Source organism: Channa argus, chromosome 9 (genome assembly GCF_033026475.1).
Source record: "Channa argus isolate prfri chromosome 9, Channa argus male v1.0, whole genome shotgun sequence".
Classification (NCBI taxonomy): domain Eukaryota; kingdom Metazoa; phylum Chordata; class Actinopteri; order Anabantiformes; family Channidae; genus Channa; species Channa argus.
In genome coordinates this window covers 20,099,796-20,126,102 of record NC_090205.1, presented here as the reverse complement: position 1 = coordinate 20,126,102, position 26,307 = coordinate 20,099,796, and the positions used below count along the sequence as shown (strand labels likewise).

Genomic DNA, 26,307 nt, shown 5'->3' with positions numbered 1-26,307 from the left:
TGAGCCACCAGACCCCCTAGGTTACATTAGAAGACCAAACAAATTCCTCTTCATTCCTTCGATATCATCAGTTTATTACAGACACTCAAACACTGCTTATATATATATATATATATATATATACTATATATGAAATCAGAAACTTGACAGAGCTTCTGTGGCAAATGTAAATGTTATTTTTGATTGGTCTGTCACTGTTTAAGACTCTGAAAATATATGTAAGATTAATGTTCCACTAAAAGTTATTTCATTAATTATTCTTTTCCCACCTGTAAACAAGATGCTGAGCAGACCGGGGGATCATAACAACAGGTTTCCAGCGAGACGTCTCTGTAACTTTTTATCTCGATGAACTACTTCTTTATCGTACTTTACCAAATCTTACAGAATACCTCATTAACAGCACATGTACAGTTTGCTTTACAGCCAAACTCCTACACAGTCTGTTTAAAACTGTGAGAATTCTTTGCTCATTATTTTCATGGTGGCACTTTCTCTCTCCCTCTCTCTTTTCCCCTTTCTCATTCTATATATCTCTCCTTATTTTTCTTGCTCACTCAACCATGTGAGGAGAGGATGAGTTGTGGTGCACTGTAAATTTCATCTCTGTCAAGTCAGTCACTTCTCGCCGCGGCTTGAGGTAAAACATCTGCTGGTGGGAGCGAGACCAGACTTTGGCTAGAGAGTAGTTCACTGCGGGCAAAAAGAGACCAAACTCTCGTGGGGGGAGAGAAGGGCTGGTCATTAGAAATTAGAATATAGGTTTGTCACATCGCTTCCTAACAGGGATTTAATGAAGTATACTAAGAAGAAAATGTGTACAGTACAAGGTGAAGCACACTGGCTCATTGAAAAACTGCTTTTGGAGAAGTTAATTGTAGCCATCCAGGAATGTCCTAGTTTAACACTAGGGACAAGTAATCTTGCACTTTTACACGTATTGATCTACAGAACAGGTTATAGTATCCTTCCACTCCACACCAAGGGCAGATGTACTTCAGTTTAAATGGCCAATTTAATAATGTTGACAATGAGCCCTTGTTACCCTCAGGATAAATTTGCGAAGGCACTGGCAACAGCAAGCTGCAGTTTCAGTGGCTGGGGTTATTACAGGGCATTTCGACAGAGGCCATATAGACCTTGTTAGTGGGCACTTAACCATCTGTACACAAAGCTCCACTAGAACAGACTATAATATTTTTCACACAGTCATGTCTCATCTTCATACTGACCTCCAAAACTAAAGTGTCCTTTCAAGCTCATTCAAGCATACAGGCAGCATTCATAAAACACTTCACACCCCTCTTTAAACCATGACCCCATGAGAAATATGCAGTCACAAAATATTCATAGCTATGGAGAAAACCTCACTATGGAATATCAAAAGATCCCATCTGTCCACTTCTTCCTCACGTTCCTTTTTTTCTTATTTAGCATGGCCCTGTTTTTCCTTTAATATATAAAGGGCATTTCTTGCAAGGCAAAGGATTTGTTCTGACTGAAGACACTAGAAAATGAACAGGTCACCCAATAGTCCCGATGGCTGATGGGCATAAACCTTGTCATTGAAATGTGATCAGAATACAACAGCTCCACTGTGTATTTATGTGTCAGCAGTGGACTGCAACCCAATCATGGCTGGAGGAAAACATATTCCAAGAGACATACTGGACATGTGTGAAAAAATTAAGATGCAAACTACCTCACACACCATGCGCCCTGTTAGAGAATGCTGTGTGCTCTTAGATTTGGCAAATCTAATATTTTTAATATTAGCATGGCTCATCTAATACAGTTGTTGGTAAACATGACGTTACCCCCATCTACACTCTATATGTTTTTGGACACAATCAAGTCAGTGAAGAAGTGGCTTGAGAACAGTGTAAATGGTTAGAGGTCAAGTGTGTGGTCTGTCTCAATGTGCAAATGAAAAGCATAATTCTAATGTTCGTAAGCTGTGGGAGGGCAAGTCTTCAAAAATGGCTCAAAGAATCTGCAGAAAACCTGTGTGAGTCCACAGGCTAATAATATCAATGCACTGTCACAGTTACCTTCTATAATTTGTTCCCCTTCCATCAACTATACACAGTGTTGTATATTTAAAATAACCGGTGCATGTCTTACCTGGTTCTTCAAATCCAGTTTAGGGCATGGGCGTCCCCCATTGAAAGCTTTCTCTCTGAGCCACTTGGACCTGATCTTCAATCCGCTGCCACAGGATGCACTGCAGGCTGACCAGGCAGACCAGTCACTGAGCTTACAGTCTAGGGGGCAAGGGATGTGGCAAATCTCCACCACGTAGCCTGAAATTGAACATTGGCAGACAAACGGGGGAGGCCTGATTTAGACTTGGTCAGCGGCTACAGTTAGGATCGCATTAATAAAATCAGAAAGGCATGCCAATTGCCTGCCCTCCGCTGGACCTTGGACTTGCTCACCGTGACTCCACGGGCTAATTATCTGCCTAATGAGTTTCTCATTTCTACACTGGGCCAACATGGAATAGTGAAATTGCTTAGGGGTTTTTAGACTGTATACTACTTTTTAGCTGTCTCTGGGTGACTTAATTGGCCTAATCATTTTTCACTCAACTGTCTTTCACAAAGAAACTACTGTAAATATTCAGAGAAATATGATAATAATGTAGCAAACTAACCACCACCTAGAATATGACCTTGCAATTACAGTATCACTGATAGCATGATTTTAGATTTGATTATATCTGATATTCTTTACTAAATACTGTATGTTGCTTTCATTTGACGCATTGCTTCATAACAATAACAAAAATGTGATTTTTATATCATTCTTTTACTGTTGTCTTACCTGAATCTGTACAGAGTGTAGGGTTGACCAGGTGACCCTGCTGATCAACACAAGCCACAGCTCGGTATCGCAGACCTTGGCCACACTCCTTTACCTCCCTGTGGCTCATCCAGCTCTGCAGGGATCCTGGGACTGAACGATCAGGGAGGATGCAAGCTGACCAGTTCCCATAAGGCTGGGATAAAAACTCATCACAGGGACATGTCTCTGTCTCCTCCAGTGGGTACAACTTCTCATTCAGGCATTGCTCCTTTTTTTTGCTGCGACCTGAACAGAAAATGGACAAAACAATATGTGAGCCCTGAGTGACTAAGAAACACTGTACGAATAGGGCTTGACGCTAACTTTGTCTGATGTGTTGCCTGAATGTTCAAATAGATTTATCGTTAGATTTACAAATCCACTGATCAGGTGATAGAGAGCCGAAACAACATTGAATAAAATGTATTAATTGAACTAGAAATACAAAGAAGGCTCAAACAATTGGCTTATATATTGTATTGTCATAAAATGTACAAACATTAAAGATGACAAAAAAAGACAAGTTGGATTGGTGATTTATATTTCATTAATCACTTGACTATCAATACTACTACTACTCTGCTCTTTCTACTGGAAATGAGCATAACAAATTATAATCAGTAAAAAAAGCTCACCATGATCAGTGGCAAGAAAGCACTTTTCCTTGTGTGGTGCATATTCAAAAGTGACCTCAGAGAATTATTATCCCTATTTAATGTACAGTAAATGCATATTAAATTGTATTAAATTTCTTTATTGTGAAGCCACTTAAGGGGGTGGTGCACACTTATTATCAGTGTCGTGTCATAACAACTATGAGCTCTGAAAGTTAGACCTGTCATGTCCATGTCATTTCCATGCAAATATAAGGTACTATTGTTTACTAAAGCATAGTGTGCTTAGACGAATAAATGTGCCGCAGCTGAGTGCTCAGCAACTGAGGAAGAATCATAAAAACATACATTTTTACCCCTTAAACATTTCTGCTGAGGCACGTTGCCTCTCCTTGATCCATGACTTCTCACCTGCACACAGTGTTTGCTGTCCATTATTAATGATCAACATTGCATAGACGTCCTTTTAATCTATGGGTTGTCAATAGCAGAGAAATGGCCAGACAAGTGTAAGCTCCAAGCTCCAGCTCAAACATCTAATGCTGTAAACTTAGTAGTTGTTTTGTGAAAAAGTGCTATAATTACATCTTTCCTAGTGAATATTGTTCCTACATAGATTCACACAATTGTCTGATAGCAAAAAGTGTTGTTTAAGACACCTCCAGTACGGTTATTAGAGCTCACAGTACAGTAAGTTTCAGATAAGTGTTGCTGTTCATGACATTTGATGGGTATTAAAAGCTGAGCTTGAGCAGAACAGTAAAACAGCAGCTTGAATCTGTGTGCTCCCGTCAGACACTGTCAGCTTTAATATCTGGACAAGTAGCAGATACAGCCTGTCAAACTGTCCAACTGCTCAAAAATCTTCCTCACGATTGATTGTCTGCTTCACATCATCGAGTAGTATTATATTAGTCATGATGTTCTGTTCTCAACAGCTATAAATATCCTCCTGTCATCAACACATTAGCATTGCTATAGTACATTGTTAAGCAAAGAGCCACTTTCAATGTCCCTTCATTAGTAAGTAAATAATGCATTTGAAAAGACCACTTGCTTCGTGCAGGGCTTGCATTCAGTTCATAGCATGGAAAGACAATCTAAGTTAACCAAGCTGGATCATTTGGAGTTTGAAGCATTAGGGCTTTTAATAAATCCTAAAAAATGTACTGCAAAACTTTGGAGGATAGAAATATCTCAGAACAGTATTTTGGTCACACGGGGAAACTGATACTAAACCTTTAATCTCTGATCAGTTATTATTATTTTTCATTTAATTTAGGTTTCAAAAATCTCTCTCTCACACACAGACACACAAACACACTAATTTACACACATACACAAACAGACACACACACACACACACACACACACACACACACACACACACACACACACACACACACACACGTTCACTGACAGGTGAAACAGTTGCATTACAGTTTTGGTAATCCTGCCATACATGGCCACCCCAATTTGTTTTAGAGATCCTCGGTGTCTTGGCCTCCTGCGTGTCCACTGAGCATCCCATCTGTTCCCGAAGTGCGTCAGATTGCAAACATTCCTAGTGTTGTGCTACAGTTCACCAACAATCTGTTCAATTTAATCCACTGCTGGTGGTTGATTGAAAAGCACCAGTGCAACATCACTTCTCTTTGACAGCTACATTAATGTCAATAGCAACACACAGTGCTACAGGCACCATGAACATTCTCTACAATCCAACGTTTTTTTTAACAATTATATGTACATTTATATATGAGTTGATCCACCATTAGCAGGCATGAAACTGTACTGTACTGCATCACTACACAACAACCTTAGAGCAACTGTATAAATGCAGAGAGTGAAAGGACATTGTCCTATTGACGAGGCCAAGGATAAATTAGCTTGAATGATAACAACAGACAGACAATAGATATTTAATCTCCCCTTTAGTGAAATGCCAACATTAACCTTTCCAACATTAACCTTGATTGGTTGAGTTTACCACATCTTGGACTCTCACTGGACTGACTTCAATTTCTACACACTAAAACAAACGTGGCGACTGTTTTAGACACACTGCTGTTGCAGAAACATTTCATTTTACATCTTCATGATTTGCTTTAATTATAGGAAATTAGGTTTGCAAGACAGGTTACATAACCTAAATGTTTTGCTGACTCTATTCATGAATATCTGTTTGTGAAAACTGTGCAGACAAAAAGATGTTTTCTGACAGTGGTAGACAACTAAACTTGGCTGTAGGTCAATTGATGGAGCCATTGTCTCCTGCCCCTGAGTTCTCCTCACTACATGTTTAATGATATTTGGGCAAGACACTGAACCTCAAGTTGCTTCCTATGGGTCAGGCAAGCACCTTGCATGCCAATTCTGTTGATGGGTAAATGTCAAGAAGCACTGAAAAGTGTTTTAGAGAAAAGCTCTTTATGAGCATTTACAATCCAGCCAGGCCAAGTTTGTTTCAGTGGAGTAGGGTTTATCAAGGAGAGGGAACTTTAACCATAGGTATAAACTTGGACTCGACTTGCAATTCTTTAAGAGTCAATAGAAATAAATCACTGTTTGGTGAAGCTGTTTGTGGTCACGTCAGTCATAATTCTGCTCTCTATAGTAGTGTACATCACATGTGATAAATCCAGTATAAAGCATTAAAAAATAAAATTGAACTGCTGGAAAGAAGGATCAGGATGCACATGACTGCAATGTCTTCAGTAAAGCATGATATACACCTCCTATACATTTTATTATAGGTAAGAAAAAAGTGTTAAGAGAAAAAACTAAAAACAGACTAAAACGTTTACTTCTGTTAAATTATTACAAGCTAAAGTAACGTAATCTTTTACATGATAACAACTCAGAATTTGGAGTTGTGCTGCTGCCCCAAGTTCAGGAGATGAAGTATTTTGGGGTGTTGGTCTTGAATGAGGATTAAATGAAGTGTGAGAGTGGCGGGTTGGTGCAGCATCAGCAGTAAGGCAAACACTGCATCAAACTGTTGTGGAGAGGCAGAAAGCAAAGCGTTCAATTTACTACTCAATTCCAACCCTCATGTCATGAGCTCTAGGTTCTGACCGAATGAATGAAATCGTGAGAAGAAGCAGCCGAAATACGTTTTTCCAGAGCAATTTCGGACCTAAGAGTAGAGCCGCTGCTCCTTTGAAGTGAAAGAAGCCAGTGGAGGTGGACAACGCCTGAACGACTATCAGTGGAGGTTTACAGGTCACATCCAACCGAAAAGAATCTCATTGAAACATGTGTGCACATATGTACTGTACTATATGAGCCCAATAATGACAGTAATAAAGCTTATAACATAACAGCAAATGTGTACAAATTTAAAGTGCTGTGTGTGTAGATGAGCAATCAGGGTCCGGTGTCTGACACAGTCAACAGTTCAGGTGCTGCGGTGTGGCAGCTCGTTTTTTGTCTGTCTTCTATTAAACCACTGCTGGCATGTTGAATAAGTGGCAGTTGTAACGATATAAAAAGTTTTATTATTTTATTATTATACAAATAAATTCCATGTAGTATATACAGTACATCTGCCAAATTCTACCTTTGTCTCCATACAGGTCAATTGTGCTCATACCATCAATACTTACCAACGTTCTCTGTATGGATTTAGCTTTAGCCGGCTTAAGTCCACTGACATATGCTGACTTTAATTTACTATTCTTCTATCCACTTCAAAAGATTCCCAGAGACACACTTCAGCTGAACAGCATTTTGGACCTTCAAATTGATGTTCTCTTTAAAGATGTAGTATATGATAGAATTATACTGTATAATATAATGATACTGTAATATGTCTCAAGGGGGCTTTTCATAGCTGTGTAATCAAACTTTCTTAACCCTGTACTTAAATAAATCCACAGAGGTTTTCTTCCCTATCAAGAGATGTGACTAACAACCTTAAATAAATGTATTATGTTTAAAAATGGTCATAAAAGAGTTTCTAACTATTCTATTCTCTTCTATTATGGGTATTATGACCCATTGAACTGAGGCACACACTTCTCCCCACAAACAGTCCACATTGAGCTAAGGCCTATTTTCATGTGTTAGATTCTAAGAGCATCATAGAAGTAGACAGGGTATGTTTACTACAACCCCTCTGGCATCAGATCAAATATTCATGAAGACAAATAGTATCCAGCTTGGTCTGCAACCACAGCATGTTATTCAGATTTAACCATCTGCACTGAAATAAGGGATTACAGGCAGTGGGAGATCTAATTTAAACCTGACATAACACTACAGGGGCAGTAGAAAGTTACAGTAACAGAAAACGGAAGCGGATGGACAAAACTGTGTTAAATAGTGTATGAAAAGCTGCAGCCGTTTTCCGCAAATGAGGAACATGCTGCACCGATAACAACTGTGCTAATAAAAGAAAGCTCAACTTTTTCAATGAAGAAAAGACGGTGTAGTCAGTGTTTCCAGTTGTGGCAAATACCGGAATATTTTCCGTAGTGCTATGAACAGTGGCTGAGAAAGACAAACACGATAAGAACAGAAGAGAGATGAAGTGGTCGCCTTGTGTGTGCCATAACTGTGAACACAAAATGAGTAATGATAAAACTGAGCAAAAAAACACAAATGTAATATATCAAGTTTAGATAACCAATTGACCCTTAGAAATATGGAATTGTCTTAATAAGGTCAAAATCCTGCACATGAGCTTCGTTTGATAAAGAAGATTGCCCAAGCAATTTTGAATGGCTCAATATAAAACAGGATGGTGTATTTAAATCATTTTATAGACACACAAACAAACTCAGTTAAAAATTATTATGGAACTTAACATCTGAATGACCAAAAAACACTCATCACACATTCCTGTTTATCTTTTATAAATTAATACATTTTTATGTTATTAACCTTAAGATAAATGTCTTGAACAAAATACAAAATAGATGTCATTTGAGTTTTCAGGCTTGACAAGGGGAAAGTGCTTTTTGAAAATGAGATTTTAATTAGTGTTATGGTGATATGAGAACGAGGTTTTTGATCTTTATCATCTGGTAATTTACTCAATATAAGTAATTCAATATAACGATCAGTTAAAAATTACAAACAATTGTTGAAAATAATAATTTCCACAATGTAAATCCATTGCCAAGGATCATATTAGCTCACACTGGCAGTGGTTGCCATTGAGGCAAAGAAGCCTGTGCATCAAGCACATTATTCACTTATTCTACCAGCATGCTCTCAACAATGCATGCTGGGATAGCAACATGGACCTCTGACCAAATATTACAGCGCTAATACCAGGCCATTCTCGAACCTGCCCATATTGCAGATTAGAGAAAGGCTACAGCAAGAACAGTAAATACAATTGTGAGTGACGTTAATCTATTTAGTGTCACATCACACACATGAAGCAACATATTTTTCTTGCTTAAGAGAATAATAATTATTATATAATTACAATAAACACTCCTACATTTACCTTTGACACTGCAGACCCCCCTGAGCTCCCACTTACCCACCATATGCCTTCTCAAACCTGTGCCAACAACAAGCTCTGGCCACTTTTTAGACCTGGAGTCTTAATATTTTTTGTAATTTATCAAATACATCTGACACTATCCCCACAATTTTAAAAACTGCTAAGAACCTGGACCATGATGTAGACATTTTAACTAGAGATTCTATTTAAAACTGCAACTAATATTCTAATGATGCCCAGGCATAGGCTGGTTATCAAACTTCATAACTTTTATGGATCTGACTAAACTGCTTTGATTCTATCAAGTTTTAAATGATGCTTTGTTATTCAGTACCAAAGATTGTTACCTAAACAGGCTTGACAGAGCCAGCGTGTGAATGAGCAAGTGGAACAAGGTGGGAATGTCAACTGATTCTCAACATTTCATTAGCACTTGAAAAAAGCAGCGATGGTTGCTGCTGCAGTCTTTCTTGTGTGTCTGCGTGACCGAGGGTGGAGCTGAGCTCCACACAGACCAGAGAGACTGTGCTGCATGACAAGAGAGGGTGAACAGGTTGTGAGCTGCAGGTGGACAGAAAGAGCCCAGCTAAGGTTAAACACGCAATATATGCTCGATGAGTAACAAGCCAATAAACATAGTTTATTACAACACCCACTGAACAAGTTAGAAAATGCAGAGAAGCAATATTTTCAGCTTTCCCGCAGTCTCCCATCCACCATCACTATGTGTGACAGAGAGAAAGCTTGTCCGCTAATCTCTAATCACTATGAACAGACTAAAACGAAAGCAGTTTGTACAATAACATTCAGCCACAGTCTCATAAAACTGATAAAGTTCTTGTGGATGCTGTGTTTTCAGCACCTCCCTCTGCTAACGTTACCTGCTCAGCAGTGATTTACACCAAACAGAAAAGGACAGAGGACCAGTGAGTGATAGTGACTGATTTCTATTTTCTTCATTCTTCTTAATCTTCAACCAGTGAATAATTCCTGGAATTTTTTTTTTTTTTCATTGCATGTAGATTTTACATTTAAAGGACAAACTGAGTCTATTTGATTTTGCCAGTGTAGAATTTATTCCTGAATTTTCGATCAGTCGATCTGTCGGTTTATTAGGTACATAAAACTAAAACTAAGTCAGTCTAATCCAAGATCCTACAGAAAAGTCTCCTTCATAAAGGTGAAAACAGCTTTCAGCTGAAAAATGCCAAGATGCTGAAAAATAAAAGATTGAATGTAATTTTCTAATGTATTTCCTGAAGTGTTATCACTGTTTCATTTTATTTCTCTCCTATGCCATCTGTAAGGGTCTAAGTCCTGGCAATGTATTATGCCGGAATTGTTTGCCTTAAGGGGCTTATTTGTACTAGTACATTCTTTTCACAAAGACAAAACTGTTGTCTTGAGTAGTATCTCTAGTTCACAATCTGTGAATGAAAGTGGAGCCTTTACCTGTGAGTGAACGCTTGCGACTTCGGGAACTGCCACATCCAGTGCATTCAGAGAATCTGGACCATGCAGTTAGAGTGCAGTCATCCTTGCAAGCCAGCCGGCACTCTCTGATCTGAGGAGGCAAGGGGCCAGCCCATCGCAGGCATTCTGACATATTGGCTGGCTCACCACTCTCTCCTCTCTCTCCAATACAACTGACACCTGCAAACACGGAGAGTCACAAACGTCGCTCCATTTGTACAGAAAATGCACACCTGTTAGGCCCTGTTAACAATTTCATTCAGTCCTTTTTCAGTGTCTTTTGAAAACTGCAATCTATTGAATAAAACCAAGACATTCATAAAAACAAATCAGTATGGATGCTAAATACCTTTGACAGAATGTTGTATTCAGAATATTGTATTCAGAAACAACACAAAACAATAGAAATATTTACATTGTGCACACAATAGATACAGCCACAAGGCAATTAGCCTCATACATTGATATAAATCTGCAATCTATATGATTTTTCATTGAATCGATAAAGGGTCAAAAAACTAACAAAAAAGAAAAGAAGCCAAAATAGTTTGAAGACACTGTGCTTGCACAGTCTGTTAGCTAAGGGATGAACTGGAGAAAGAGACTTTTGTAGCTTTGGTGGCACTGATAGACATGATCAGTTGAATGGACAGTAGCTCCTAGGACAGACACACACACACTACAAAGGGCATAACAGTGTTAAAATACAGTGTTGTCTCATGCATGCACACTCTTGCATGTTGTAAGTAAAGCAATGTTACGAGTAAAGGAACCTTACCCTCCTCTCAGACCCTCAAAGTCTTTGAGGATTCACTGATCTACAAACATGCCTTTAATCCATTTTATTGATTTCTATTTGACTTTTAAATTTTGCCCTCTGACAAAAAACTGTTGGATTTCTACACGTCTGCAGAGAATGTGTGGGATGGTCATTTACATACTTAGCCTCTACAAAGGCACTTGCAAAGGAGGCGATAGCTATTATTAATTTGCCTTTATGTAACATTCACAACCAAGGCAATGCAAAAAAAAAACAACTTGTATCTGTCCAATGTATGTTTGTATGAATACGTGATGCTATTGTCATGAACATTTAAATATGAATTTATTTGCCATTTTAACAAACCTGTTTAGAAAACAAAACATTATTAACAGATAATAGAACAATTACTACCACTGGGAGTAATTATAGTGTTTTTCCCTGTTGGCATTTAGTTCTGTCCATTTACCTTCACTAGTACCAACTCCACCAGTGACAACCCCATTCTGTCATACCCAGTGTCTTTTATTAGCAGAGTCCAGCTCAGCAAGTACTGACATTCTGATTTGAAGTGGGAGCCATGCATTTTTAACATAATTATTCCAGCCTCTGGTTGCCGTCGCCCATTTGTGCGACCTTTAACATCATCTCCTCTCGCAAATGGTAACAATTATTGTCACAATATATCTGCCACTGACAGGGATCATCTTTAATTATACAGGTACTCAGAAAGGTGAACATCTTTGAGGGCCAGTTGAAAGGACATGCTTTAAAGAGGATTGTCACACTCCAGGTTTAAAAAAATCTCTGGGGTAATGTTGTAGACGTTGAGATAAAAAGAGGAAAATTCTGTAAGAATCCCTGTCACGTTTAATTTCCATAGATACATCCACTTCAATCAGTCCAGGTCAGAACATTACGTTTTCTATCATTACTCTATAATAATATGTTTTTTCACCCATACCCCCCCCCCCCCCCCTATCATGTTAATTCAGTCATTCTGCTTGTGTAATGTTCTTCTATGCGATGCCTCGTGAAGTGTAATGTAAATTGGATTCATTGTTGCTATTAAGTCACATTTCTCCTGCAGCAAAAGATCATCAGCATGACTCATTTTATATTGAATTATATCGCAAAACAGCTCCAGTACTGCACAGGGAGGGATATGACACATTCAGCTGGGCAAGAGCCACAAGTTGGCTCGGTTTAGTCACAGTGTATTGTAGTTAGTGTGAAATCGATTAGCTCATTGCTCACACAAAGTTATCAGCAACAACTTCACACACACATTGTTTAGAGCTGCATGCCTTGTTTAGTGAAATGTTTCCTTTTTGGCAAGGTTAGCATTCATCTTCTCTAATTTAATGCTGCTTATCTGTGACCCCCGGCAGCAGGTCAGTATATGTACCACAATCCTCACTTCATTCTACACTTGCTCAGACATTAGCATTCATTAAACATGCAGCCTTACATTCGACATGGGACCATGAGATGGTGGAGGAAGCATTTATTCAAGCCAAGGGCATATTGGCTTTGTAAACCACTATCCCAATCCCATGCTTGTTTCTAAACCTTGGCCATCAGTCTAATACAGTACAAGCCTGAGTCCAAGGTTTTCAGTGCATCCAACAATCTGACTGGTTCTGACTAGGCCAAACTACTCTGTAACTCCTATTTAAATGTTTCATTATTTCAAGCCATCTACCAGTTTCTCAGGGCTACATGTTACTTCTAGTAAAACAGTATTTCTGATAAATTCCCTGTACTTCTCCCAAGAAGGGCAACTTGGCAAACAAAATCTTATGTTACTTCAAGGAGAAAAAGAGGTTTCTACAATGGTTGTGTGATTAGTGTTGCCTCTCAGATGGATTTAGTTCAGCCAAATTGTCACAGATAATACTAAAAAGAAAGGGAAAAAACTACTTACACTTGTAATTATGGGTCAAACAACAGTAAGTTACGAGTTCACTTCAATTAACATGATACAGTGTTTATGGATTGTTGCATTTACATCCACCTTATGTTGATACACAGCCATATTTCCATTCCTAAAGCAAATATGGTAAATCCAGTCATTCAGAGATGTCTGGACGCGGCATGAATACAAACAGTGTCAATGGAAACATTCAAATGGAAAACAGATGCAGATGCAAACTAAGCAGTTACACACTTTCAATGGATGTTTGTGGCCACAATCACACAGCACAGCATTACTCTGCATGGCCCCATCTGCATGACCACTAAAAGCTACACGTTGACAGACTTGACAGGATTGACAGGACGTGACAGGATTGATAGGATCATAGTATACAAAACCACTTTTTTTCCTTTACATATTTTTAATGAATATGTTGTGTTACAATAAAATGTACTTATGGTACATATTTACATTGGCTTTATAAGTAAAGGTTTCTCGTGTGTTTCCCAATCTAGTAAAAATAATCATTTTCTTTACTTACTTGTTTGAAAGTGATACTTTATAACAGATTAATTATACTGAATACCAGATCATATATAATTTATTTAAATTAAACACATGCAACATGGTGACTTAATGATTTATTCTTATCAAACTGTAACAGATTTCTGACCAGTACCATATTTGTTGCTTCTGTAAATTATTCAGCAAACATACAGTAGCAGATGACGCAAGTCTTACCCAGCAAGCCTCTGTGGCTTACTAAGTGATTGCATGTATTAGTCAGAAGGTTTATTTCACATCGCTCTTAACTGTTGCTGCACTTAAGTTTTGACTGCTGTGAACACGGCTATATTAAAGCGGTGTGGTTGCTTTGAATGTTTCTGTGGGGCTTCACCTATGCTGAACAAAATGTGCCAAATTATTTGATTGTGACCTGATGAGAACTGTGCAGTACCGCTTGTACTTAAAATATTTCTCAGGCTTTATTACAGTAAAATAGGACTAAAAGGTCCTTTTCACACATTTCCATAGCCAAGACCTTTAATGACACTGTCCCTTACTTACCCCCTTACTGTCTTTAGAAAGTAAAGATTTAGGGGAATTCATACTATCAAGTTGTGATTTCAAGGCTACATTTTAATTTCTAGCTGAATTGCAATTGTTTTTTGTTTGTTTTCTCTGTAACAGGCCACTGTCAATACAGTATGTCGGAAGAAGATTGTTTTTAGATCTATGACTTGTATAACAAAAAATGGTTTTGTTGAAGTGCGGAAAAATGTACAGTAATTCCAATACTTAAATATTATCTGGCCTTAAAAATTTTCAAGACATAATTTTTTTTTATATTCAACTTTGCAACTTAATACATATTACAAGATGCCACTGAATAAAATGTCTTTTGCATTGGAACAGTTTGAATGTCTGACATGATAATGCAGCACAACTTGCTTGTTCGTTTTTGAATTTATTACAAAATGAATACACAAATATTTAAAGTGGATATCATCTTAGTAATCTTTACCACAGGATGTGAATATGGATATATAGAAAATAACACACTGCTGAATATTGTGAACATACCATATTGTCAACAAATAAATAAATCCTACATTTTAAACAGAGAAGCAACAAAGAGTTAGTTTACATTATTTGAATATTTGAATACTAAAATATATAATGTAAACCATAAAGTTAAAATAAATACCTTTTGATAAAATGGAGTATTATTACCAGGTGGCTGGCTGTTGGTGGATGATATCATATAAAGGATAATGCAGCATTTTTCAAGTTTCTTGAATAAAATAACTGAGTAACTTGTGCTATAACTTTCTGTTATTAAATCTTTAATTTGCCCTTATTCAAAGTTTTTGTGCCACTAATGTGGCCCTAAGCTCAATTATTCAGTCATAATTATTCCCCTAATTTGACATTTATGTGTCCTTTTCGTTGAAATGGTGCAGGCATCCACAAAGTGAAAGCAAACTCAGGATAAATCCTTTGTTGTTTAAAAACTATATTTAAATTCTATGTTTTCTACCTATTGCAAATTCCAAGCTCATACTTCAGTTTCTGAAATGTCACAGGTATTTAACTTAGCCATTTTCTAATCATATTCAAATTGGAAGCTCTAAAGGTCAATGAGGCTTGCTCTTAACCTGGGAACACTACAGACACTTTTTCTATCCTCACCAAAAAGTCATAGAAACTCACTTGAGAAATGTCACTCATAATTATATTTCAAAATAAAGTGAGCAGAAGTGAAAGCAGAAATACAAGAAAGTTCCTGAGGCAGCTGCTGAAAACTTCACCAGAGTCAAATTAGATACAACAGCTAGTTTCTGATTCTTCTATAAACAAGTATGAAATGAACTAATTAGCATCCTGGCTTTTTTAATGATTTGGGCCACTGGCAGTTTTTTTTTCCCGCACTCAGAAACTTATAATTCCACCTCATTGAGTGAACCTGCCATTAAACTGTATCACACCACTGCATAGCTCAAACAACAGCTGTAATAATTTAACTCAGTAACATATTACAGTACATAATACTGTTCACCACTACAAATAATGTGGAGACCTGTTCAGTTTGAAGGGAGACATATGACTGGCCTATCCCAACACAATTGATTACCCACAGCCATAGTAAAAAGTAAAAAAACAAATAATGCCATAGTGCACAACAATTTACATCACATTAAGTAATTTGCTACACAAATAACTTTTCACAATTACACCACTGGATGGCACAGTGGGTGGTAGAATGACAGCTGGGAAAAGCCTCACTACATTACCATGGCATTTAAAACATAAAACAGAAGAAGGATAAAAGAGGTAAAACACAACAGACACTTTGGAGAAAAATTGTGCTCAAGAACAGTTGTGTCTGCAGTTTGGCCCTTTTTTTTTTTGGTTTAACAAGTTGGAAGTGTATCGAAAGACTTGAGCTAGTGGAAGCATCAGCAACTTTTTCTATGGCGTCACCTCAGCAGAAGATAAATTGAAAAACCAAAAAGACATAAGACTCTAAAATTAATTACATATTGACATATTTATAAAATACAGTTAAACTCACTGTTGTGTTTTTTTTGTGTATGTTCTCAGCTACCGTACTAGGTTATGAGCCAAATCTGGAAACATGCATTAACATACAGGATGTCAGTGCAATCGACCAAGATGTCAGTGCTTTAAATGGTGTAATTAATGACTAAGAGGTGTCTGTATTGTTGCTATGCTTGTCAGCGCTATAGATAGCAGTCTCCTTGTCTCCCTTGGAGGATGTATGTGATACAGCTGACTGGGCATCCTAGTTAACCTTCGCCAGATTCTATTTTGAATGTGGCATCTTCTTCGTCTGTCTCATCTTCTGTTCTTGGTGTGGCAGCAGATGCCTAGTTAGGCCTATCCATTTCATTTGTTTGATGCTCCAAGCTGTGGCTGCCTGGTTCGATTATGCTCTTGTTTGTTTATGTTTTTTATTAAGTACATATTAAGTCTGTACGTACATATCTGTGTATGGTTGGACCATTAACCTAGACAAACTAACTTCGTTTGTTTGCGTTTCAGTTACTAGCACGTATGGTTTCCAGTCTGTTTATATTGACTATTCCACCTCACTCTCCCCGTGGCTGGTTCGGTACACTTTTCAAATAACTGAATAAAATACAACAACATTTTCTGTACGTGACCATGGTTTTATGAATGAAAATGAACCCGTAACCACTTATTGTCGCTCTGTGGGAGGTTAGGTTGTGTGTGGGTGAGCGGTGCTCATATAGCAGTGGCATCACACCCACAGGTGAGATTAATTTGGTATAATGCTCCTGAGCCAAGGATGATGGTCACATGGCTCCAGATTTTCTTTCATTCAAAAAATAAAAGAGTTTTTACAATAATAAACGGTTATTTTCCATGAAGGACAATTCACACGAGTTTGTACAGTTCACTAGTAAACAACACACTTACACACTGATCGAGCGACAATTGTTCCGGGTGGTAATCCCAGGCACATGAAAAAAAAAATTATAATATGCTGCCAACAGTAATGATTGTATGATGATTCTGCAATATACTGCACCACAGTGTGCGGTGGCATCCTATTTACCCACAGTTTTGCGGACAACACAGATAAAGCCCCTTAAAAATTGGAAAAAGGCTGTGGAAAGCAGTGAAGCCCTAGAGATAGAATGTCATAGATTCATTCATTGTATAGTATCATATGTAAGATATGTGTGTTTTATGGGCACCACGACAAACATCCAATCAAACCACATAAAATTTTTTTTCTAAAAATAGCTGTAAAAGTAATAAACAAAAACACAAAATAAAAAAAAAGGTAAAAAAAAACTCATAATGAATGATAATGTAATGCACTGCATGTGCATCTTTTCTGCAAGGAAAACACTTCCTGCCAGAAGATTTAACAGTAAGTGGGTTCATGTGAATACATTGGACCATTATTGAAAAATAAACAAACAAATAAATTGCTAACCCATGTTACTGCAGCTTCATTTAAAACCTGGTTTACAAGTCATGAGGAAAGGGTTTGTTTCTGTTTATTGGGACTGATTTCTGTTCATAGCTTTGCTCTTATTGTTTTACATTATTAATGACTTTTGTTCCGTTAGTGTGGGAATTTCCACTCTTAATCTGTGCGCAACAAATGGCAGAACTCAGACTTTACGACCTCAGAAAGCCATGAAACACATATTCATGATTTGTTAAAAACACACTATTGGAAAGGCTACTATAGGCATTTAAACAATTTAAAAAACTTCACATTTGACTGTGTATATTGTGTGTAATTGTGCAGATTTCTCTCAGCCTGCTGATGTTGTGAAGATGTGCTTGTGACCATCTGACTGCTGCAACCATTAATAAGAAAGCAGTGCTGTGATGAGATCATCAACACAACAAACAGGAAGGTTCATCTCGTTACACCCTCTGGACAAATTGCTTCTTTCTTTTGTGTTTCCATCACATGCTTGTTAAAGAGCAGATCTAGAAGGACTATTAGATCTCATTAAGCAAAGAAAGTAAACAGATGGGAAAGCAAAGATTAAAATGGTGAGCTGACATGCACAATATATAATGAATCGGGGATTACACTTGCCTCTTGTTTCTAAACCATTTCCACAGGCTTCTCCAGGTCCATTCAATCCACGTCGAACCGAATCTGGAACCAGCATACAAGTGTGCCACTTATGCGTTCTCCACCTTCACAGAAACACAATACAGTTTCATTTATATGATTTTTGGTTTATAAATGGTGATATCAACCACAGCCAACGTGCATCCTCCTTAACGCAGTTCACCCACAACATTTGATCCACCTGGAGGTTTAGATGTAGTGGTCAGCTTGGGAAAAATGTTAATGCTGCAGATGATCCACAGGTTTCAGAACATACAGAGCATCACATTTTGCTGTGTGCACGTGAGACTGTTCTCCTGTAAAACGCAACTCTTTTGCACAAGCAGGTAAAAACTACCGAAACTGCCACGTGTAGTAGCTGCCGGGCTGAACCTGTTGATATGTGCCTGTGTCGCTGCAGACCAGTTAGAGCCTTTATGTTGTCCCATGTCCAACTTAATAATAAACCTCCTGCATGGATTTAATGCTGTGGCTGATGAATAGTGTACTCTGACCTTTCTTATTGGATGTAGCTTAATAAAATGTATCTAACCTACTAGCAGCAATGTTATCATTAATAACTGTAATCTGCATCAGAGTATGTGTCAAATGACATAGAAACAAATGTTAATAACAATATAAAAACACATGAATATATGTCAAGGTTAATGGACCTATGTGCCACCTGTTAATAAAAAATAGATACACACTACATGTTCTTTTGATCCTGTACTTTTATAAAGCATAGACAGCAAATTGAAATATCGGTAATGAAAAAGCAGAATGTGTAAATGGTGCTTTTACCTATATACTGGACAAACTGGATGTGATTCACACTCTCTCTCTTCATACAGTGTGTCGGGACACTCTTGACCTCCATTAGCAGGCCTCTGAATTATGGTCCTGTACCGAGACTGTGTGGCGGCAGCCGCATTTTCTGTTGAAAATGAAACCCAATCTTCACCAAATGTGAACATTTAAGTGAATGTTTTCCACGAGAGACAGAAAGTAAAATGATACTGAGAGAAATGGATGAGATACTGTGCTGTATAATTTACGGGACACCAAATAACTGGAGAAACATTATCGCTTTAATGCAGACTAATATTAAGAAGAGATGGTTAGAAAACAAGTGGTCTCAAAGTCGATCGCATCCTGATTAGTGTGCCCTTGTGGCTGCGATGTCCTCCACTTCACTGCAGCCTGTTTTCGGACAAACCACATTGTAATGGCTTCATTTGGTTCATGCTCCAAGGCTCATTACACAACACTAATTACTAAACATTTAAAATGGTGCAATTAACAAAGTGATTGCATCATCAGCGGACCCAATGGACTACAACATATTTACAGAGATGAGATGCCTGCTCAATTCTATTAAAACTAATTACATACATTTTTGATTTCTAAGAAACTTATAACACATATATTGAATTCCATAAAGTATCTGTTTTCCTCCTGATGTGTCAGCTTAATGTAGACACTCAACACTGTAATCAATCAGTACCCCGGAGACAGGAGGGGAGAACAATTTGAATAAAATGTTTCTGCAGGAATTCTACACCAAACTTTAGGTGCTTCATGGTTTATTACACTCACTGTAACTACTTTTTTCAACAATTAAATATAGTTACAGTGCCTCAACTGTTTTATAATAATTTGACAATTATGTCCTCAAGTCATTTCTCAATAGCTAGATAGATAGAATAGATATTTCAAACATTAAATATATTACATTTTCTAAATTGCAAATGGACAGACTTTAACTGTTTTTGTCATCCTTGCGTGAAAGTCATGTGTACTACAGATATGTTAAAGGGTAAACACCATGTAAAGTGGAAGAAGCTCAAGTTCAAGATCAACAGCTTTCGGCTTATCCCTTCAGGGGTTGCCTGAAGGCTGTTCCGCACCTTGAATTGGCATGAGTTTTTATGCCAGGTGCCCTTCCTGCCTTAACCCTCCCATTTTATCGGGACCAGCACCAGCGTCGCCGTTGGTGGCTGGGCGGGGCAGCACCAGGGAATCTGCATCCCAACCCAGCCCCTCACCCACCCCCCACCAGAAGGAGCTCAAGTGTAAACTGTAAAGTTCGTTTTAATGACAATTACATCATTTATCCTGTTACTGTTACAAAATAGGGTTTTAACTCAGTCTTTACTTGAGGTTTTAAGGGAATGTACCTGTTGTTAAGTATTAGACAGATGATGCTAAATTAAAATAGTAATTTATATGAAGAGCTACCTGGCACACAGGCTGAAGGGCAGGCTGTCCATTCACTGAAGGGTGTCACAATGCAGTCCTTCTTGCAGGGGAGGAAACAGGGCCGGACGGTTTCTGGACGGGAAGAATCTGAACACCTAAGCATACAGACAAACAGTGGTCCTAAATTCTCTCAGGCAATAAATGATAAATGCCCTGACTCTCACTGGTAACAGGACAGTGCAGTAAAACAACTGCTCTGTCCTTGACATCATACATCTCCCCCCAGAACACATGACTGATTACATTTCACCCTGCCTGCACACTCAAGCAAAAGATGGAAAAATATACAATTTTCTCACATATTCAGTTGCCTCCCAGGTTAAAGGTATTGCACTAAGGAAAGACAAATCCATCTATTCAAAGGTCCTATTTTTTCAGTGTGAGACCCAGTTAAAGCTTAACTCATCAGCATTAACAAAAGCTAATGATAAAGGTGCTGCTCATAATGACAAAACCAGGAAAATCATCAGCTGACTGTGCACCAAACTTGGCAGCTGCAGGTGGATATTATTATCAAAAAAGTTCTATAATAATCCTTTAAACTAGCTAACCAGCACATGAGAGTAGACGTCAATAACTCGAAACAAAAACTACATGTATTCACATTAAGGCTAAGGCTGCTCTATTTCATAAAGATCTGTACACTGGTAAATCATTTCCTAACATGCTAACAAAGGCTTAGATGCCAGAGTTGTGTTTTCAGCATGTGTCTCTGCCTTCTAATGTGTCTTATAATCCAACATAGATATTCACTTTATAAATTCTTACAGTACATGTTTTGATGAAGAAAAATCAAAGAATTCTCACAGATCAATATCATGTGATGTCGAAATATAAATGAAGAGAAACAAATGCAGGATCACAGGACGGTGAGAGGATTTATCTTCCTCTATACTGTACATGCAAGGAGCAGCCATAGTAGTCTTTTGTTGCCACTGAGGGGGCTGGGTGTTCTGAGAGGGAAATCAATCAAAGTCCACAGCTGGACTGCTAATTAAACGTGAGAAAAGTGAGCATAAGCAAAGTGTTTACCAATGAATCATTGCTGGCACACCAAGGACACCATTACTAGGTTTTAAGGAGCAGTTCACTGACTGTTACCAATGTCCTTGTTTTAATAGAAAATGATAATGTATATTTTTATTCATTTGGGCTTCAGCAGAAATCTTACATAACATGTATCTGTAATAGACCCTTTAGCTGTATTGCATTTTGTGTGTCATACAACCTTGAAGTGAAGAGGATTATTGCAGCTATGTAAAATCAAATAAGATGTACTGTAAGCTTTGATGTCTTCATCAACATCCACTCCACCCCCACCCATCAACCCCCTTCCCCAGCACACAAACGCACACACACACATCCAAAATTCGTTGCAGAGGGAGTGACTTCCTTCTTCCCAAAACTAGATCCAGGTCTCACTAGAGACACAGCATGGTGCCACATCCTACTGACTGCAGAAAGCCAGCACGCACAGGAATGAGATCAAAGTATGCCACAGCATAAGGAAGCAAGATACATAAAATCCATCCTACCCAAGCTTTATCTCTCCTCTCCTCTCTCTCTTTGCAATGATGTATGCCAGAGGCCATGGCTACGCAGTGGAGCAGCTGAGGGAATATAGTGCAGTACACTGAGAATAAGGGAATCAGACTTACAGACAACTGTGACATAGTTGGGAGCATAAATGTCTCTTAGAAGGAAAATATTCATCACTAAGTTAAAATTAGAGAGGCCAATGTACATAATCGAAAAAAATTGAATGTTTTCAATTATTTAATGAATTAGAAAAGCTTAATCACTACCTCTTTTGGATAAAGATTTACTTTAAAAGCAACAGAATCTAGTTTTCACAATATATACAGTACTGCAATTAATGGGATATACACTGAAGTATTAGAAGTTGCACCTTTCTCTTTCTTGTCTTATCATGAGTTATATTTTAGACTTTTGTTTTTTTTGTGATTCTTTGCATTCTCTGCCCTTAATGACACATGTACAGTCCTCAGTTGGCCTCACACACACACACACACACATACACACACACACACACACACACACACACACACACACACACACACACACACACACTCCTGTGTCTCTGATAATCACATATCTTTTGAGTTGATCACTAATACCAGTTGTATATAATGCCACTGCCTGCAGTCACTTGGTGCTGGGATGTTCAGTCTCTGCAGCCTGTTCTTTCAGCTTCAGCCACAGAGTCTTTCCATGCCATGTTTGTTAAGAAGATTCCCATTCCATGTTCACACTTGCCTGGTATTGACTGTTTGTTCCTCAGGTTTTTGGCGAACCCTTTCCTTTGTTTCTTCTGTTATTTAACTTCATGTTACCCATCAGTTTTAGCTCTTAGAGTTGCTGCTCTGACTTTTTTCTTACAGGCTACCAGCCTACTTTAATTCTATCGGCTTCATTAGTTAATTTTTCCCGGTCCGTATTACCTTGAGTCGCAGGTTTGAAGTAACTTCAGCAGAGTTTACTGCAGCATGTTTGTGGGCTTGTTAGAAATCAAATTCGAAGTTTCCCTGCATTATTCTGACATTCTAGTAACTATTTCGGGAGTTATTATCTGTAAGTATCTGGTTTTCTGTTAAGTTACCTTGTCATGTTTAGTACCAATCTCCAGGTTTTCCATGCTAGTCTCAACATATTTTAGTAATGTATTGGTTTCCATGTTTCTTGGTCATATTAAAGTATATTATTCTTTCAGAATATTGGTTATGTTGTATTGCTTCCACGTCAAAAAGTATAATTTATCATGTTAAGTTCGAAAGTCAGTCTAGTTACAAAAGCTGTCCCACCCTGTAGGTCTGGTGGTGTAATATTGTCTGTCTTTAATCACTGTCTTTGTGGTTATGCACTTGGGTCCTAAGTCTAAACCTAGACACTTGACATTTAACTACAGGAGATTTAGCTTTTAGAATATAGCACAACCACCGCAATAAGGAATCACTACTGATAGTAAAATGTCTTGGAGCAGGCTAATTTATCAGATGGTTGCAAAAATGGACAGAGGCATGGTGGGAGTCATAAAGCATGAAACAAAACCAAAGCATTATTATTGTCACTGATTAATTACTCAGTAATTTGGTCCAATACTACAGAGAGGGGAAACAAAATAAAGCAGCTGCATTTTACTTCACTGCTCATGTCAGATGCTGGTACGTTTAATGAATAATAATAATATATATTTTTTAAAACTGTGCTTTGTTGGACATATTGTATCAGAGACATTTTTTGTCGTAGACATGAAATAGGATTTGCCAGGTTTCAATTCAGAAATCAATATCTAAACAATGATCTTTGGTAAAGCAGTCATCCATTACAGTGTTAGTGGTTCAGTCCCAGGCCACATTTTCATATAATAATATTATTAATAATACAACCTGATGGTTTTAGTATAATTTGTTAATTTCGCCTTTTTTTTAGTAATGTAAACTGTAATCAGTATTGTTTACAATACATTGTTTTCTTGGTGCAGTACTTTTACTATTGTTTTTGTACTTCTACCACCTCTGCTAACAGTTTGCTGTGTATGCGGCTGTGTAGCTGCACACTGCTCAGAGTGGACATGATGACCTTTGCTCTGCATGACATTGACATGGCATTGTTAATATTGTGGCTGATCGGTGTAGATAGGCCATTACTCATCATATAGAGTAAAACATAACATATTGTACACTTTCTGTTTGCTGAGGTCACTTTTATTAAGTCACATATCAGTCCTGAGCTCCTCACAATAATTTAAAAATATGAAAAATTTTCAAGCATTTCAACCATATTGGTTAAAGCCTTCAGAATCAGGACTCAGAATCTGGACTCATATTTAAAATGTCCTGATTTTATTTATTTATTTATTGTTTCATTCAAGGAAACCTGCTTTTGCAGTGTGTGTCTGTGTCTTAATGTATTAAAATGAGGTTTGGTACACACTGCCAAATCTGTAATGTTCTTATGTACACAGTGAAACCCTTATCGTGTTTTACACACTGTACGTGTTAAAAGGACAACAGAGCGCCACACACTGATGAATAGCAACATGCAGGGCTTTGTGTTAGGTGCTATTCCATTTAATGAACACTCCAGCCATTAGAATAGCAAATAAGTGATTGGATTCATGGCACACAGTACAGCCGAGATCTGTCGGTGGAGCAGATATGACAGCTTTCATTAAAGCCACTGTGGTGGGAAATAGGACAGGCAATAGAAAAAAACCTCTCCATAATCCACTTTAAGGCCCTGTCAATAATATATTGAGCTAAAGAAGGGAAAACTTTGTGAATTATTTATACATCTATGTTCCTGGCGTGGGCTTTAACATCATTACAGTGACACCCAAAAGCCCTTAGCAGTGTTTGATACCGTCTTGCTAAAAGAGGAATGGGTAATAGTAGACCATAAGCAAATTGAATCTCAGGTTCACTTACACACAAACAAGCATCATACATACAAGCAGAAAGCTCATAGGAAGAGCTCAACTTACTCCGTGGATATAATTTTACAGTGCATTACATCATCCACATTTGTCAGTAAATAGTGTACACTAGATATCTTCAGGTAAGTCACATTTGGAAAATGGAGACTGTGTTTATACCTGAGGAGAAACGTGATCACTTCTCAGCTCCCTCTCCCCAGATTTTGTAAAGTTTATTTACTCCTCAAACATAATTTATCACTCTGTTCTCTTAGGACCCATTTAGTGCCCGGTAAATATTAGATTTTTCATTTAAGGTCAAAGGACTCAACAGTTTGAAATGACAAAAGCTGATATGTGGTCTAAGAACGCACCTTTTACTTATAACGGGTCCAGCATTCATCTTCATGCAGCTGACTTTGCGAATCTGGACACCCAAGGCACAGGTGGGAGTCCCATTCCAGAGGCGGGTTTCATTGAGACCTACAGAGGTGTCCTCAATACATGGAGCCCAGGCCGAGGCCTCCCAGTAAAACACAGTGCACGGATGGTCATTGCAGACTCTCCACTCCTCCAGAGCTGGAGTTGCTGGACACTCCTTCCCTTCTGGCCACCAACACCCAGGAAAAAGAAAGAGTATTAAGGGCAAAAATACACAATCTGGCCGTCTAAAAAAAGCTTAAAAAATAGTAGACACAATTCAGAGTTTTGTTCAGATTACTGTCAGGTCAACAAAGCATCATTTTTAATACTGAATATAGGATATCTGTGATTTGCACAAAAAAATAATTTTACCTAAAGTAGAAGCTTTAGTTAGTAACTGAAAGCTCCTGCCTCTTAGCAACAAAACAAAGTTTGTGCGGTTTAGCTGAGCAGACTCTTTTTTCAGTTACAACTTGTAGAAGTTTATGTAACAAATAAAAAGTCACACTAAGGCCATTTCAAACAATGCCTACAGCCACACTGCTACAGTCCTTTCCAGTGCTTGCACCCTGTGTCCTGGTTGTTATATGTTGTTAAGTATATTTGGACAGTTTTATATTTAACTTTTACAGCAGTGACCAGGGAATTGATGCAAAACTATATTTATTTTGTGTAGGTTCATGCAGTAGCCTACAAGAGCAAAAACATGAGTACAGTACCACATTTCAGCCAAGACTTTTAAAAATAAATTTGTTTGCCGACAGTTTTGCTTTGTGAGACTCTAGGTCATTTTAAAGAGTCGCTTACTGCATATGTTTTGCAAGAATGTTACGTTAGTGTTAAATTAAAATTAGGATTTTTTTTTTTTCCTTTAGCAAGGTTCCTTTTTGTGTTTGCACACCACACATACGCATTCTTAAGATTGAAAGTGGTTTACAAAAATAGGGAGGGAAGGTGTGAATGGTGGTAAAACAAGGGACAGT

The 26,307-nt window shown here is 37.9% G+C and overlaps 1 protein-coding gene across 3 annotated transcripts in view; it reads right to left on the bottom strand.

Annotated features, from left to right (window-relative positions):
• Window positions 1-26,307, bottom strand: part of thsd7ba (thrombospondin, type I, domain containing 7Ba) — a 168,115-nt gene that overhangs the window by 33,183 nt on the left and 108,625 nt on the right. For all 3 annotated transcript variants that reach the window (XM_067516850.1, XM_067516847.1, XM_067516849.1), the window contains exons 10-16: window positions 25,276-25,507; window positions 20,446-20,561; window positions 19,009-19,141; window positions 18,187-18,290; window positions 10,375-10,575; window positions 2,827-3,093; window positions 2,125-2,303 (exon numbers count right to left, since the gene is read on the bottom strand). In XM_067516850.1, the coding sequence (XP_067372951.1) occupies window positions 2,125-2,303; window positions 2,827-3,093; window positions 10,375-10,575; window positions 18,187-18,290; window positions 19,009-19,141; window positions 20,446-20,561; window positions 25,276-25,507 (1,232 nt within the window). The remainder of the gene's footprint in view (window positions 1-2,124; window positions 2,304-2,826; window positions 3,094-10,374; window positions 10,576-18,186; window positions 18,291-19,008; window positions 19,142-20,445; window positions 20,562-25,275; window positions 25,508-26,307) is intronic.